Genomic DNA, 17,508 nt, shown 5'->3' on the forward strand with positions numbered 1-17,508 from the left:
CGTGTGGTCTCAGCTGTACCTTTTACACGCATCACAGCTCACACAGCACTTCACAAGGATGTGAAAACTGGAACGTCCTATCACTTGTATGTGCCACTCAAGTGATTATTCCCGAGTTTTCAGCAAATATTAAGGTCTGAAAACTGGGTCAGGAATATAGCTGGGTGTCAGAGTGCATACTTCACATGCGTGAGGCTTTGATCCCTGGCCGCGAGCAACGCAAGCCCAAGTCATTATGAGCTTATGGGCCCCAGAAAGGGGACCTTTTGGCCCGAGGGCCCAGGAGTGCACAAGCCCTGTGGTAAGCCATAGTGTAGAAAGCTAATGGGGAAAGCGTGTGACCCTGGTACCTGGCCATGAAGCCCTCCTTCTATCAAGCCCGTCAGGTCTGATGAATCCACACTTCAAGCTAGATATTCCTGGGGATAAATCCTAGCAGAGTCCTGCTGTCAAAGAGTTTGTGGCTTCCCACAAACGGCTTCATCGAGTAGACGTGCTGCTTCAGATTCTCCCTTGGGGTGCCGAGAACCAAAATAGGGCTCCTGGTCCTTCAAAAAGATTCTAGAATCATTCCGGACACTGTGGAACTATCAATTAGACCTGGATGACGCAAGGGCCAGCCTGACCCTGGTCTCTAGTGCGTGCCCTTTTTTTCTGCACACAGCCTGAAAGGCCAAGGCCTTTGGAGCCGACTTTCTCTTCTTAATGCAGCAACTGACCTTCTGGGAAGGGAGCTTGGGGACTCCTGCTTCCACTGGAGTGCAGCTCAGAGGGCCCGAAGTGTTCACACCCTCTCCAGCTTGAGACCACAGAAAGGGCTGCTGTGGGGAGAGCAGGCAGTGCCGGGAAGCCCTGACCCCGCTCCCCCGAACAAGGACTGCATAGAGTCCAAGGAGCTCAGAATTCAGAACCACAATTTCTAGACACTGGAGTCTGGTGCCAGAAGAAGAAAAATCACTCTGTATCAAGTGGGAGCCTCACCACTGCCTCTGGGACCAAGGCCGCAGTCTGGCTGGGGAGGGCGGCAGACAATACTCACTGTTCTCTATGGTTGGATCATAGGAGTCCACAAACTGGCCTTCAACAAACTGAATCGTCAACGAGGATTTCCCTGTAAGAGAGAGTGACAGCTCAGTTCAGAGCAGCGTTATGGAGGCAAGCAAACTTAATTCTACCCTCTTACTAAAAGTCCACTCTAAGAAATCAAAGTACTGAGCTTAGGAAACATTCCTTTAATTACCATCTGGGCAATTTCAAAAAAGCAGACAGGTTACCTACTGTAATGAGGGAGGAATTTAAACTATTATGCATCAAACAGTTATGTGACAATAACAAATATTACTGGCCAAGCATACTGTGTACTGTCCACAAACCTCTTTTGTCTTTGTTTTTTTGGGTCACACCAGCAGAGTCTGGGGGACTAGGCCTGGTGTGTGCCAGCCCTGAGCCACCTTTCCAGTTTTTTAAGTTTTTAAGTGAACTCTTCTTTGTTTCTGTATTCTGGGGCCATCCCCGGCAATGCTCAGGACGTATTCCGTGTAAGATGCCAGGGATCAAACTCTGGTCAGCCACAGGCAAGGCAAGTGCCCTCCCTGCTGTGCCCTCACCAGGCCCGAGGGAAACGAAAAACTCTGAAAAACTGTCTCGGGGCTGGAGCAATAGCACAGCAGGCAGGGAGTTTGCCCTGCACGCAGCCGACCTCGGTTCGATTCCAAGCATCCCATATGGTCCCCCAAGCACTGCCAGGAGTAATTCCTGAGTGCATGAACCAGGAGTAACTCCTGTGCATCGCTGAGTGTGACCCAAAAAGCAAAAAAAAAAACCCCAAACCCCAACTTTGTCTCAACTCATTTTCTCTGGGGGCCTTGAAATCTGACTAGTCACTTGATTAAGAAATCAGCATTACAGGCATGGTTCTGTTTCTTTCTTTTTTTTTTTTTACATGGCTGTTTAGGAAGGCAGCCTTTTTTTTCTTTTTAAAAAAAATAATGTAGGAGTACTGCTATTTGTTCATCCACTGATTAAGCTGATTGAATTGGGCACGAACTCCACATTACTTTTTTTAATTTTTTGCTTTTTGGGTCACACCCGGCGATGCACAGGGGTTACTCCTGGCACTGCACTCAGGAATTACTCCTGGCGGTGCTCAGGGGACCCTATGAGATGCTGGGAATCGAACCCGGGTTGGCTGTGTGCAAGAGAAACACTCGCCCTGCTGTGCTATCGCTCCAGCCCCAACTTTATTTTATTGTATCACCATGAGATAGTTACAGAACTTTCACGTTTGAGATTCAGCCACACAATGACGGAACACCCACCCCTCCACCAGTGCACATTTTCCACCTCCAATGTTCCAAGTATCACTCACCCGCCCCACACATACACATCAGTCCTCACCCTGCCTCCATGGCAGACAATTTCCCCAACATTCTCGCTCTAATTTTGGGCATTGTATTTTGCTAAATTTCCCAACCACCATTCAAGCATACCTGCCAGGGTATGCAGGCACTAGATAATACATTTTCCATAGCTCATTTTGAATATCACGAGAGCTTGTGCGGCTGTGACTGTCAATGTAAATTTCTAGATCGTAAATGGTTGGATTCCAGAGACATCTCTGTATGGCACTAACCCATTTTGGGCTTCAATTGGGAGTCTCGGGGCCAGGGCTGTCAGTGCGCCAAGATGGTGTCTGGAGGCAAATTGGGGGCATGACAGCCAGTCTTCCGGGTGGGTGGGGACCCGGGGAGGGACAGCCCAGATCCTCAGAAGGCAGCCGTTTAAAGAGGGTCAACTCGGGGCTGGAGCAATAGCACAGCGGGTAGAAAGTCTGCCTTGCACGCGGCCGACCTGGGTTCGATTCCCAGCATCCCATATGGTCCCCCGAGCACCGCCAGGAGTGATTCCTGAGTGCAAAGCCAAGAAACTCCTGAGCATCGCCGGGTGTGGCCCAAAAAGAAAAAAAGGAAAAAAAATAAAGAGGGTCATCTGAAAATATGTTAACAAGAGGCTTAAAAGCTCCCCGAAGGTAGAAAAACCCCTCATTCACTGAGGCCTAGCAATGCTTTTAAGCATTAAAAAATGTTCTGGACTCCCAGAATCGCTAGCCTAACGGAACCTGTGTACTCCCAGAGCCCCGAGTCCTGAACTACAGGGTCCAACAGCCCTGCGATGAAGGCCTAGCTCAACTCCTCTATCTCCAATGCCCAAGGGCCGAGACAGTCCCTGCGAACACAATCGGCCATGCCCAGAGTACTCCAGAGGCCTCCCTGCCACTCGGGACCGTGGCTCTGTTCCTCGAAGGGGCCCCAGCCACGCTCTTCCCGGGACCGGCGTCCACAGTCCACGCCCATTGCACTCACCTCTCCTGAGTGGCTCAGAGGGTGCACGCATGGCCCTCCCTTCCCGGAACTGGCGACGCCTCGCCTCATCCACTTCCCAGAGCGGACTAATCTGCGGAGAGCAGGAGCCTCCCAGCACAGCCCAGAGACAGACTGCGCAGCTTCCCTACCTCGATGCACTGACCCATGCACGGCCACATTAATAAACTTGCGCCGCCCGCCTCTGCACGCCAGACTCTACGTCCTTGGACCAGCTACTGCTCAGAGCAGCAAAGCCAGGCTCAGGTTCGATTCTGTGCCCTTCGCAACCACCCACCGTTTGTCGCCCACAATTTTCATTAGAGGAGATTAGAACAGGGGCCCTGAGAGCCCTGCAAGAGTTTCCCCAGGAAACAGTGTTCCTCCAAATCCCACCACCCTGCACTGAGGGGGCCCCAGGGATCTGTGGCACCCCCTGTGATCTCTGGAACCCCACCGGGAATGATCCTCAAGTACAGAGCCAGAGTAAGCCCTGAGCACCACCTGGTGTGGCTCACTCCCCCCCCCCCCCGAAAAAAACCCAACTCAAAACCGAACAAAAAAGGTATCAGTGCGTATCTTGAAAATGGCTGGTCTGTATCCTCCTTTGTATCTGAAAGGCATAAATCACCCAACAAGCTGAATCAGCTTTTAACTGCAAAGCAGACTCCAAGCAGCGCTGGGAGAAGCAGAGCTGAGGCCCAGGCAAGGAAAGGCGGCATTCCTAGCCCTCTCCTCAGGGGAGAATCAATGAAGCCGCAACCAGAAGGTGGCGAGTTCGCGAAGTTCCCGCTGTTTCCACGAAGAGACAATAATGACCAGCACCTGCAGGAGACCCTTCCCAGGCAGCAGCCCATCCTTCCCTCGGGGGAGCAGAGGTCACAGGGCTGCGGCTCAGGCAGGGCGACCCGGCATGCCTGCCTGTGAACGAACCGTGGGAGCCGAGCCGAGCCGAGCCTTGAACCCCTGGCCCATCCAGGGAGACACACCACAAAAGTCCCCAGGACCACCGCCAGTTTTAGGCATCCTTCCCCGAGACCCCTCCGACTTCCTCCTCCTCGGACAGAGCGATAAGCTGCCCTGGCCTTAGGGGGCTGCTGAGCTCAGCTGCAGTGTCCCCTTCCTGCCCCAAACAAGCTGGCCACACTGTCCTAGCTCTTCAGGGACCTTCTCGAGCTCCCCAGGCTCCTTAAGCCATTGCCGGGTGCTTCATGACTGCCAGATGGCAGCCACCTCAAGGCTGACGCCACCAAGCCAAAACCAATGTGCCTACAGGCACGCTGGGACCCTGTGTGCCCTGCAGTACGCCGGCCCTTTCGCTTGACAGAGGAAGGTAAATGACAACATGGCTTCCAGGACAGATCACGGGGAAAGACTGAGAGGAGACAGAGGGGCAGAGCCCGTGGGGCATCACTGACGGGCCCCACGGCTGGCACTGCCACAGCAGAAGAGGTGGTTTCCCCACTCACACCCCTGGGAGTAAATGGGTGAGACAGGCAGCAAGCGTCCCCTGCCGCCCGGCCACGGAGACCCCAGCCTGTCCAACCACCTTCCAGCCTCCTTCCTCCCTCCCTCCCACCTCTTGACGTCAAGCTGGCTAACAGCGTTCAGTCGGGCCAGAAGCCTAAGTTCCCAGAGGTCTGAACACCGAGTAATCTGTTTTCTCAAGCATCCAGTAAGCAGCTTCTCCATGCCAAGCACGCTTCTAGGTAAAGGTAAAGGTAAAGGTAAAGGCCCTCCCGTTGATCATCGATTTGCTCGAGCGGGCCCAGTAACGTCTCCATTGGAGACTTTGTTGTTACTGTGTCTGGCATATCGAATACATCACGGGGAGCTTGTCAGGCTCTGCTGTGCGGGCGAGATACTCTCGGTAGCTTGCCGGGCTCTCCAAGAGGGGCGGAGAATCGAACTCGGGATGGCCATGTTGGCTGCGTGCAAGGCAAACGCCCTACCGCTGTGCTATCGCTTTTGGCTAAGATCAAGTGTAGTATCACGCTTCTAGACACTGGGATAAATCAGAAGAAATCCCGAACTCCCCTTCTGTTGTAAATTCACTGTGGGAGGTGTCACACCTGGCTGTACTCAGGGCTTATCCCATGTCTCTGCTCAGGGATCACTTTGAGGGCTGGAGCGGGAGAGGGAGGCTTAGGGAACCGAATGGGGTGCCGGGGATTGAACTAGGGTTCATCACGTGAGCAAGCCAAGTGCCTTACCAGCTGTACTATCACTCCAGCACTGCTGCATGTAAATTCTAATGGAGAAACACTTTTATTAAAATTTGTTATTAAAACACCACGATTTACAAAGTTGTTCATAATACAGTTGTTTCAGTCATTTTGTGTTCCGACACCACCAGTGTGACCTTCCCTCTACCAATGTCTCCAGAGAAAGAAATCTTAAGATAAGTGTAATAGGGAAAAACCTGGGGTGTATCTTCCTTGAACCCAAAAGACTATAAACAATGATCAAAACTTGGAAACCAAGGACTGAATGAAACTAAGCAGCATATTTTCAGCACAATGACAGAAGAACAAACCATGAGGCCCCCTGAGGAGCTCCCACCCGGAAGCAGGGAAAGCAAGCAAGCCCCCAAGTCTGAGCGTCCCAACACTGACTCCCACTGACTGGCACAGCAGGGACCATGAACAGAGTGGCCAAACCGGAACCTGAGGCCCCGCAGGGCAGCTCTTTTGGAGCTGGACGCGGTCTCATAGGGGCAGAACCCTGGTGTGTCAATGTGCAGTGGCTCTGGGACACGTCGCAGCCTCACTCTGCACTGTGGCATGAGAATGGGATCCCGAACGCCCGGCCTTAGTCACTCTGGGGCCGCGGGCCAGGCTAGCAGCATTCCGAGATACTTATCCCAGAGAAACAAAAAGCTGAGCTCACTTTACAGTGCTTTTAGCAGAAGGGGCTCAAATGTCCTTCGGTGAGTGACCCAGTAAACACTCGGTTCAATCCACACTAGGACACTCCCTGCCAGTCAGGAGGCAGGAACAGATGCGCACAGAAGCGGGGGTCAGTTTCAAATGGGAGAAGACGGTCAAACCCTGAATTCTGGAGCAGACCAGGCGAGCTGTGGACAGGAGGGGCACGCAGGCCTTCCCCAAGTCACACACTTCCTGAAAGCCTGACTTGTCTGTAAACTCGATCAATCAACCCCATTTCCTTGTACACAAAAACTAACTACCAATGGGGCGAGAGAGATGGGACAGCGGGGAGGGTGCCTGCATTTCACGTGGCCGACCGGATCGAAACTTTCAGTCCTGGGCACCCTCCGTGTCCCCGCAACTGCCTGGCCTACCGGGAGCGACTCCTCAGCGCTGCCACAGAGGCCCACCGTCCGTACCCCCAATCAAATACGACTCATAGACCTGAAGTCAAGAGCTAAACTGAGCACCCATTCACATTTCTAGCAGTGACAAATGAGCGTTCCTTTTTCTGCATTCCACTAGCACTTGCTATTTAGGGCCATCCTGGCTATGGACTACTTTCACACGTCTAAGGTGATATTTTATTGCTGTTTTTATTTGTGTTTCTCTGAAAATAACTGATCTGGAAAAAAAAAGAAGCTAAACTGAAAAAAAAAAACTGAAAACATGACAAAGTATGATAATTTTGGTATTTTTATGATAATCTGCCTATCCATATAGCAAATTATCTAGATGATTAAAAAAAGAACTCAGCCATAAACCAAAGGCTATAGATAGAGTTGGGCTTCATCCAAGCATCCACCCTGCAGCGGCGGAGGGGGTCAGGGAGAGAATTTGCTGAGCATGTGTGAGGCCCAGGGTTTGATCTCTGCAAAAACAAATGCGCAAATAAATTCTTGCGATTTGAAAAAACACAGAATGAAAAAGCTCGAGACAGGAAGAAGGTCCTTTACACATAAACCACACGTTGTTTGGAATATGTAACTCGGGGCCAGAAGGTGAACCCACAGGGGCGGGCGCTTCACACAAAGGAGGCCCAGCTTGATCCCTAGTATTTCAGGGTTTCTGAGCACTGCTGGGTGTGGCCCCCAAGCAAACAGAAACAAACAGAAAGAATGCCCGCCAGTCAAAAGAACATCAAGACTTGAGTGGACAAGTCGCAAAGGGTTACAAATGACCACAGGCTCATGAAAAGCAACACGGAATCAGTCTCCACCAGGAAAAACACACCAACGAGACTCATCAGGTCAACAGAGCAAAAGGCTAGTGACGTGCGACGCCCCAGGGTTGGAGGAGCTGGGACTCAGCCCCGTGAGGGCGCAAGCCTCACGGCACAGGCACCAAGACCGCGGGCACCTTTCTGAATGCACATGGGACAGTGTGGCCCGGCAGCCCCATTCCAGGACGTTCCCTGAGCAGAAACGACCAGAACAAAGACAGACAAAGGGCTGGTGGGCTCTATCCTCAGAGACCCAACAGTGGACACCGTGATGTGCAGGCCGCAAGGGATTCCGGTGGCAAGCAGCAACACGTATGGACCTCAGAAACGATCCCAAAAGCCCTCACCGTGCATTCAGGAAAAACCCAGAGGGACCCTGGAGGTGATGGAAATGGCCGGCCTTTTGAACAGTCAACGGCAGGTTCTGTGAGTTGCACTGTACACCGGGCATGGCTGCTTTCATGGCTGCTCACCGCGTGTAAACTCGACCTTCCACAATGGATTTTTCAAAAAGAAAAACAAAAAGGTGGGGGATGACATTGACTCCTTTCTCCCAAGCAGAGGGAGCGCGATTAGGAGTGAACTGGACACAGTGTCTGAGCAGTTCCCAGCCTGAAAGTACACAGTAGCAGCCAAGCCTCCTGTGGGCGAGCCTCAGGCTCCGCCCCCCAGCCACAAGGGCACCCCGAGCACAACCAACAAACACACGCCCATCACACTGGGGAAGAGCCAAAGGGAGGAACAAAGCAGGTCCACAACTGTGGCTGAAGGCTGGCCTCAAGGGGGCCTCGCACCATTAGAACCACCTGAGGTCAAAAAACTCAGGGAACGGGCAGATGAACAGAAAATGGGCATTCTAACCCTTCTCATCCATCCGAAATCCAAGAAAAAGATACATTGTACAGCCAGTTCCACTGAAACTTCAAAACATTAGATAAACCTGCCAATAAATATAAGGTCGCACGTCACCATAACCGCCTGTTATCAACTACCACGTGACCTGCCCAGGAGCCTAGGATAGCAGCCTGCTGGGGTCCAAGGAGGCTGGACCTCCGTTTCACAGGTTCCTCTAGGCTGCTGCAATGACTGGAGGCCACATGTCCCCGCACTGGGAGCCCCGAGGCAGCGCCGGCCGCCCAACTCTCGGCCTTGGGCTGTGACTTGGGCAGTTTTGCCACTGAGCTATTCCTGGGGAATCCCGAGGGCCAGAGCAATGAGGGGTGGGTATCAGGTCGCCAAGGAAACCCCTGGAAACCTTCCGAGTTTACCAAGGGGTGCGTGAGAGGAGCTGTGGAGGGGCCTGGAGCACGCTCCCCCCCAGCTCCAGCACCTGCTCCCACCTCTCCGCCACAGACCGCCACGGAGCGCCTGCTCCCCAGAACCGCAATGAGCCGAGCCGCGCGGCGCCGCGCTCCCCCACCCTCCTCCAATTCGCGCTCTGTTCTGCCAGAGAAGCAGGCTATGACCTCATCCTATTCTTCTTACACCCCACCCCAGTTTTTCAAACGCTGGCAGAAGCCAAAGGTGCCACCACTGCTGTGGCAAAGAGCAGGCCGAGAACGCAAGTGTACAGCGGGCTCCGAGCCTCTGTGCCATTCAAATACCCTCCACTGGGCACAGCCCGCGCCAGACACGCCGTGACAGACGGGGGCACAAGTGACGAGCAGCGTTTAGGAAACTCTCAGTCTAACGCGAGACTCAAGCTCTAGAAGCGGGGCCTCTGCGAGCAGACTCACTGCACGAAAAGGGAAAGAGCAGCTGCCGAGGAAGGCCCGAACAGCCTCCCAGAAGATTTCAAACTAGGATACTGCACTCGATAGGGTGACTCAGACCAGTCGGGCTGGTGACGCAGGAAGCACAGCCTCTGGCAACAGTGAAGCTCGGCTCTTCCTCCGTTTGTGGCCCAAGTGGGGGGACCGAGGGGGGCGAGAGCTACAGAGGCGAGCGAAAGATAAACTCTCAGATTACGACACGATCTTGAACAAAGAGCGCACAGTTCAGGACTGGTAAAAACGGAGTGAATGCCAAAAATGAGGAAAATGAGAGGCGACAGAGAACTGAGCGTCGCAGCGAGGCCCCGGCCAGGGGGTGGGAACATCCGAGCGGCGAGGGAGCTGCCGCCCGCCCGCGGGGCCGGAAAGGCTCCCACACAGGCCTGGCACCAACAACGCGAGCTCTGTTGTGCTGTGCTCTGCGCTCTAGGCTCCGGTCCCTGCACGCTGGGGGACAAGGCACGTGTGTGTGCGCGCGCGCGCGTCTCCAGACACGCTGCAGCATGAGGGGGCCAAGGGCACTCGGGTCAGACCCCTGGCTCTAGCCTCCTGGCACCCCACTGGATCCCTCTGACATTCTTGCTCCGGGGCTCCCCGACATCTTGTCTCGCTGTCCAGCCACACCCCCAATCTTCCCTCTTCACGCCCCGTCAAGAAACCAGCTCCCCACTCCCACGCCACCCCCCAGAGGACAGCCGGAGTTCAGGGACAGGTCGGAACCTCGATCTGGCAGACTGGCCAAGGATCCTGGAGGACCCGCCCACCCGCTCGAGCTGCTCAGGGGGAAGCAAGGAGCAGCGCCCCGTCCCCAGGGCCCGGGATGCCAACCCAGCGAGAGAAGCGCCTCATGTCTGTGGCGGAGAGCCTACTGGAGGCTAAGCCTCTGATGTGCCCGGGCCTAGCAGTCCCCACTGGCCCGTGCCCTTCGCCCGCCTCCCCGCCCAGTGAGGGGCTGCCCCACTCTCCTTCCTGTGGCCCCACCCATTCTCTGCAAATCCCAGCACCGACAGAGCCCACGAGGGCATTTCAGGCACGCTGGCACCTGCTGCTCCAGCCCCTCGACCGGACGTGGAGCCTGGCACCTCGCAGGGGCCTGGATGATTCAGCGATGTGACTGACACCCGAATCACAGGGGACAAGTCATCCCTGCAAGAGGGCAGTGATTCGAGCAATTCCTCCTCGGGGGAACAGCAATGCTCTGACGGCTGGTCGAAGCCCAAGCCTGGGTCCCCAACCTGTACCCGTTCAGGCCGTGGTGCTCGGGACCGAGCACGCTCTCCCTGGTTCCCAGAGGGGCTGAGCCAAGGCGCAGCGAGAAGTCGACTGGAAATGCCTCGCCAGGCCCCTCCATGCAGACACAGCCTGAACTGCCGAGATCCTGCCTCCTCAGCCCCCAGCGACCTTGGGACCCCTGGAGGTTCCCCATAGCCACTGCGGTGGACCTTTGCCCTTTATGCTTTTACTCAGTCACTGAGCAAACCGGAGAAAGAACTGAGACCCTCTACTGGAAAAATAGGCGGGGAGGCCTCCCCAGTGTAGTGTACAGGGGCCCAGGGACCACTTCCAAGGATACTGGCCAAGCAGTGCCAGGGATGGAAGCTGGAGATGCCTATAAGCCAAACACACCCGCCCCTCCCATCTATTTTCTTAGGAAAAAAAAATTCAAACATGCTTTGGTTTATTTATTTAATTTACTTATATTTTTGCTTTTTTGGGTCACACCCGGCGATACACAGCGCTTACTCCTGGCTCTGCACTCAGGAGTTACTCCTGGCGGTGCTCAGGGGACCATAGGGGACGCTGGGAATCGAACCCGGGTCGGCTGCGTGCAAGGCCAACGCCCTACCCGCTGTGCTATCTCTCCAGCCCCAACATGCTTTGGTTTAGATTAAAAAAAAAAACACAAAAAACAACAACACAAAGCAACCAGACCAGAGATGCTTCTACCTAAGCTGCCCGTCTTGTTTCTTCAACAGCTTCTCTGGCTGCTGAGACACTAGAGAGCTAACCTGGTGTGTGGGTTGGCCCAGCAATCAGCACCTGGCCGGCAATGCTGTTGAGTCCCGCCACTATCAGCATCAATCAAACCCGTGCAGAGGCCTTGCCTCGGAGGAAGTGTGTGTGTGGGTTCACGTGTGGTGTGACCACATGCGCTCCGCTGCACCCCATTCCTGTGTGGGACAACCCTGCCATCTTCGACGATTATTTCCCTATGGGAGCCTCACTGGCCCCAGGTCATCGGACAGGTCAGCTCACCCCACAGGGCAAGCGGAGAGGCGTGGGCACCTCGTGCTCTCCAAGCAGAACATTCCCTGAGCTCATTCCACGTGCTGCGTGGCAGCCAGCACCCCCAGGAGGCACCACACTGATTCTACGTGTGTGCCACAGCCTAGAGTCTGCGTCCGCGTCCCTGGGGTGTCAGTGGGCTGCAGGGAGCGCGGGGGGCTCTTGAGGTCCAAACCAGTTCCCACCGACAGTGTGGCTCTAACTGCCCTTCCACCAAGTCCAAGTTTGTATTCACGCTGCCAAAGCTGTGGTGCTTCCCACTGCCAGCCTGGTCGGGGCCAATTTCAAAGCCCCGGGGAGCCGGTGTCCTCAGCACCATGAACTCACGGAGGGGGGGCAGGCAGCCCCTGGCACTCAGCGGGGTCCTTGAGAAAGCAGAAGTGATTCTCTGCGTTCCCTCTCGACCCACAAGTACACTTGCCTAGCGAGCACGCTGCAAGGGGACAGCCCAGCGCCGCATCAGCCTGGGCTCATCTCCAAGGCGAGGGCAGGTGGAATTGTCTGGGAAGTGGTGGAAGCGAGCACCTCGGCAGGAGCTCACCGGGGCATCCACTCCACTTCGAAATGATGGACGAACGACCATTATTTCCAATGTGGGCACTTGGCAGCGTCCTCTTGGAGATGAAAGGAACGAGACTGTTCCTCCAGGCAGAAGTGGTAGCACTTCGTCAAGGCTCAGACTCAAAAGTCAGAGAGAAAATTTGAATCTTAGAAAACCTGCATTCAGAGTGTGCTCAGCAGCTACCTTCTGGATTTTTCTGAGATTAGTGGTGGTATTAAAAGAGAAAGTGACTCAAAAATGCAAATATTGTGAAGTGTCGAATGTGGAAGGTTCCCCAGAACAGTGAGTCAACACTTTCCACGCAACTGGCGGATGACATAAAAGCAGGCACAGGTAGATGCAGTGAAGCTGGAAAATCAATGAAGTTCAGTGAACAGATGGGAAACAAGTCACCAACACCTTAGAGGCTGCACACGACCAGGAATAGCTAAGAAACTGCCAGCAATGGGACGCAGACGACCTACAACCGGGGAATCCGCGGGAACCAGTCTGACTTTGCCCAACTAAGCGTCCCCTCCAGGCCGGTTTCCTCAATACCTCCCACTAAAGGGACAAACTGCAATGGGATGAATCCAGGAGACAAGAGACTTCCGCGATTCCTTAAGTTAGATACTTAAAGGTACCTTCAAAACTGCCCAACACCCTATCGACACCGCAGTGCTGGGGGGGGGGGGCATAAATTAATAAGCTAGTCCTAAAATTCACAGGGAAACGCAACGGACTTGGACTGGCCAAAATGAGTAAGAAAAACAAAGCCAGAGAGTCCTATTTCCCTGTTCTGAAAAACGACAGCCATCAAGACAGCGCGGCCCGACCAGACACAGGGACCGACACAGGGACCCGCGTAACAGAGAACCGAAACAAACCCTCCACTCAGGACCCTCGATTCTGCCCAGAAGGGACCGCAACTCGGGAAGGAGCGAATACTCCTGCCGAGAGGGATGCTGAGAACGTGGCAGCCACCCGCAGGCGAACGAAGTGCGTCCCCACCACCCGAGATTAGTGACACAACAACGATGATAAGCACAAAAGTAAGTCGAGAACCCACCATCCCCCCGGACCCAACACCAGCGACCAGGGAGGCGGGAAGTTCCTCCCGGTTCCACCAGAAACGGGCCCCACCTGGGGCCGCCCCCACCCCCAGCGAGCGCCTCCGCGCAACCGCGGCGCGGGAACGGGCCTCGCCCTTGAAACCTTCCAATCGCAACTTTCGGAAACGGACGGGGCGACTGATACACAGTAGCAGCCGGGGCGACGCTCGGACCCCGCTGGATCCGGAAGAAACTCTACGACGCACTTGCCCTGCGGGGCAGGCCCCCCCCCGAGGGGGCCTCTCCCCCCAACCCCCCGCACCCAAACCGCGGGGGGCCGGGCGACCCTGGGAGGGGCGGAGGAGAGCCAAGCCCCGCCGGTCCGTTTCCCGTCCCAGGTCCCCACGGCGTGCGGGGACCCCCGCCCGCCTCCCGCCGCCGCGGCTCGGATCCGCGCCCGCCCCCCACCCCGCAGCGGGGGGTCGGGGCGCCCCCGGTGACGTGTCCTCGGGGCTGCCCGCCGCGAGGGGCGGGCCCCGCGCCGGGCCGGGCCGGGGGTCCTGCCCCCCAGCGCCGCGCGCCGACGTGCCGGCCTGGGCGAGCCGCCCCGCAACCCCCCGAGCAACGCCACGGCACTCCGGGTCGCTGCGGGAGCACATTTTGGGGGGGAGGGAAAAAGGGCAAGTTCGGCGCGGCGAGCACGCACAGGAAGTGGCTGTCAGTCACGGCGGCCGGCGGCGGCCCGCGCGGCCCGGCCCGACTCGGCCCGACCCGGCCCGGCCCGGCCCGGCGGAGCCGCGAGCCCCGCGCCCGGGGAGGAGACGAGACAAAGGCCGGGCCGGGCCGGGGGCGCCACGAGTACGCAGCCCCCGCGGGACCCCCGCGCCCGCCGCCGGAGCCCCCCGGGACGCGCCCGCCCGCCCGCGCGCCCTTTGTTGGCGGCCCCGCGCGCCGGGGCGACCCCCTCCCCGGCCGCCCCCGCCGCCGCCGCCGCCGCCGCCGCCGCCCAACATGGAGCCGGCGGCGGCGGGTTACGAAACGCGCGGCCGCCACATGGCCGCGCCCGCAGGCCGCACGCAGGCACTCACCCACGGACCGGTAGCCCAGGATGGCGATCTTCCGCGACTTGGACTGCGGCATCTCGGCGGCCTCCGGGCGGCCGGCGCCCCTGCTCCACCGCGGCGGCGGCGGCGGCGGCGCGTGTGCTGCGATCGGCGGCGGCCGCGCCGGGGCTGCGCGGCATCCAGGGGCGGGGCGGGCGGGCGCGGCTGCCTCGGCGCTCGGCTCCTTCCTCGCGGCTCCGCGCTCGCTCCTCGCTCGCGCGCGCCCAACCGCCCCGCCCCGCCCCGCCCCCAAACACGCCCACGTGACCGCCCGCGGCCCCGCCCCGGCCCCGGGCGCGCGCGGGGCGGCGCGGCGGCCGACTTGAAAGGGGAGAAGGAAGGGAGGGAGGAAGGAAGGGAGAAGAGGAAAGAAAGGAAGGGCAGGGCGCGGGGGCCGCGGGGGCGCGGGGCTGTGGGGGCGCGGGGGCGGGCGACGGGGGCGGGCGACGGGGGGCGGGCAAACGCCGGCCCCTCCCCCACCCCCTCCGGAAATGTGACGCCCGAAAGTCGCTGCGTCACGACCCACCCCCTCCCCCTCCCCCCTCCCGGCTTTCCGCCGCTCTTTAATGACGCCCGCGGCTCCCGGGAGCTGATTGGACGAGAGCCCCTCCGCCCGCGCGATGACGCGCCGGAAACTCCGTCCCCCATTGGCCGCGGCGGCGAGGACACGGAGCCCGGGGCGGGGCTGCCGCCCGGGAGCTAAAAATAGCGCGGGGGCGGCGGCGGGGGGGAGGGGGGCGGGGCGGGCGCGCGGAGGCGGGCGCCGATTGGCCGGGGGCGGGCGCCGATTGGCCGGGGGCGGGCGCCGATTGGCCGCGCCCGCCCCTTAAAAGGCGCGAGGCGCGTGGCCGTTGGCGCTCGGCTGGCGGTTGGGCGCGTCGCCTCGCGCCTTTGTTGTTCTTTCAACCCCCCTCCCCCCCTTGGTCGTCTCGGCGGTCCTAAATCCGGGGTGGCGGGTGGCGGCGATGACTAAGTGTCACCCCGCGTGGGAGGGGGGAGGCCGCGCGCGCCCCTCGGAGCCCGCCCCCGCCTGCCCCCGCTACTCCCCGGCCCGGCGGACGCCGCGAAGGTTCTGGAACCGTCTGGGCCGGGCTCGCTCCGCGCGGAGCTGGGCTCGCCACGCCGGGGGCCGCGGGCTGGGGGTGGGGCTGCATTTCCCGCCGGAGTCGCGCCGGCGCCCCCAGACCTGGGGCCCCGCGCATGCGCGCGGAGACACCCCCAACCCCACCCCACCCCCGCCGGTCCGTGGGGCGCCCGGGGATGCCCCCGGCTGCCCTGTGCGCGACCCAGCTCTGCCTCCCCCTGCGCGCAGGGAGGGCCCCACTCCCACCCCCACCCCGGAAGTGGCGTCTGCAGGGCGAGCCCGAGGTGACAGTCCCGGAATGCACCCAGTTGGACGAGAGGCGGCTTTGGGGCTGCAGCTCTGAGCTGGGCGCTGAGGTCTGCAGCCCCAGGTCACAGGGACCTGCCCGGAGTGGGAGGTATTTTTAAAGTTATTTCTTTCTTTTTTTTTTTACAGGTGCTCCCAGTCAGGCATATATGCGGGCAGGATACTCTTTTTTTTTTTAAATTTAATTTTATTTTTTATTAGTGAAACACCATGAAGTACAGTTGTAGACTTGCAAGTTTTTGTGCTTGGGTTTCAGTTATACAATGATGAAGTACCCATCCCTCCACCAGTGCCCATTCTCCACCACCAATGATCCCAGTAGCCCTCCCATCCCCCCCACCCCATCCGGTTGATATCAAGGATCTACAAAGTACTGGTTGAACTCCATAAGAAAAAAACATCCAAGCCCATCAAAAAATCGGGCCACGAAATGAACAGAAACTTTCTCAAAGAAGAGATCCGAATGGCAAAAAGGCACGTGAGAAAATGCTCCACGTCACTAATCATCAGGGAGCTGCAGATCAAAACAACAATGAGATATCATCGCACACCACAGAGACTGGCTCACATCCAAAAGAACAAAAGCAAACAGTGTTGGCGCGGATGTGGCAAGAAAGGGATCCTCCTTCATGGGCAGGATACTCTTGGTAGCCTGCCGGGTTCTCTGGGAGCGAGAACTAGACAGAGGTCTCACGGCCGCAGGTGCTTGGAGCGAATGCCACTCCTTCTGGGAGCTTGGTTTTATTGTCTCTGGGTCTTGACTGTTGATGGGGCTACACGGCAGTTGGTGGGTGTGACTGTCTAGCTACTCGAAGATGGAGGATCTGGGTGGAGGAGGCCCATTCCCCAACCAAGCAGGCTTGGAGATCTCAGACCTGGGTCCTGCACACCCGGGTTTCTCTGCCGGTTCCTTCCTGCGTGAGGTTCGTCCCAGTGTGTGGAGAGTGGTCTCAGCATGGCTGTGGCTGGGTCCCGGAGCCTGGCAAGCTACCTGTGACATACTCGATATGCCAAAGACAGTAACAATGATGGTCCTCATTCCTCTGACCCTGAAAGAGCCCCCAATATGCCATCGGTCTACACTAGCACATGACAGGGACGAATGGAGACATTATTGGCGCCCGCTTGAGCAAATCGATGAACAATGGGGTGCTAGTGGTAGTGCTAGTGATTTTTTTTAAATGGATTTTTAATTTCTACTCTAGGACTTAACTCTTTCACAACTTGTTTTTAACCGGTGACACGCCATGCCACATTGAAGGGATGGGAGGGCAGGGGTAAGGGGGGGTGTGGAATAAGCCCAGGGGTTGGGCGTATTGCCCTTCTGGAAGGAATATTCTATTTAAACTGTGTAAGCCGGCATGACTAAAGCTAAGATTGTTTCATGACATTTGAGTGTGTATATTTAGACTTATAATCTACATATGTCACGTGGGCTGATACCATTATAAAAATCTATTTCTTTTTCTGTGTGTTGCCTTAAAACGTGTTTGTGTTTTGAGGTACCCAGGGAGCCTCGAAACTTCTGAACATGCTGCTCTGGCCCCTCATCAGTACAGACTGAGATGCCCAACCCAGAAGTTCATGCAGGAACATTTCCAGCTGTTGTGCTGCCCCAGGGAATCTGGAAGATTCCCTTATTCCAGAGCAGGGATAATGGGTTTGCTTGAAGAGATCGCTGTAGCTTCTGCTGCCGCCTTCAGTCTGTCTCTGTGCTTGGGGCTCTTTTCCCTGGCCATTGGGAGCAGCGCTGCTTCCACTTAAATTCTAGAGAAAGGCCATTCTGGTACTTAGTTGCCAGTGTCCCTTGATAAGGAGGCCTTGGTGGCCTGTAAGACCATTAAATGGGGGTG

At 57.3% G+C, this 17,508-nt stretch overlaps 1 protein-coding gene and 1 long non-coding RNA gene across 4 annotated transcripts in view; one reads left to right on the top strand and one right to left on the bottom strand.

Annotated features, from left to right (window-relative positions):
• The window catches only part of RHEB (Ras homolog, mTORC1 binding), a 239,322-nt gene that overhangs the window by 11,801 nt on the left and 210,013 nt on the right, over positions 1-17,508 (bottom strand). For 2 of the 3 annotated variants that reach the window (XM_056134802.1, XM_056134803.1), the window contains exons 2-3: positions 14,251-14,314; positions 1,040-1,111 (exon numbers count right to left, since the gene is read on the bottom strand). In XM_056134802.1, the coding sequence (XP_055990777.1) occupies positions 1,040-1,111; positions 14,251-14,302 (124 nt within the window). In that variant the 5' untranslated portion in view covers positions 14,303-14,314. Of the gene's footprint in view, positions 1-1,039; positions 1,112-14,250; positions 14,385-17,508 lie in introns of those variants that run through there. The other variant, XM_056134801.1, reaches the window with a different exon arrangement.
• LOC130042656 (uncharacterized) lies at positions 12,502-16,910 on the top strand. Its single transcript, XR_008795290.1, has 3 exons — positions 12,502-12,750; positions 12,839-13,162; positions 15,785-16,910. It is a non-coding gene; the product is annotated as an uncharacterized LOC130042656 (long non-coding RNA).

The sequence above is a fragment of the Sorex fumeus genome, unplaced genomic scaffold, assembly GCF_029834395.1.
Source record: "Sorex fumeus unplaced genomic scaffold, SorFum_2.1 ptg000107l, whole genome shotgun sequence".
NCBI classification, from domain to species: Eukaryota; Metazoa; Chordata; class Mammalia; order Eulipotyphla; family Soricidae; genus Sorex; species Sorex fumeus.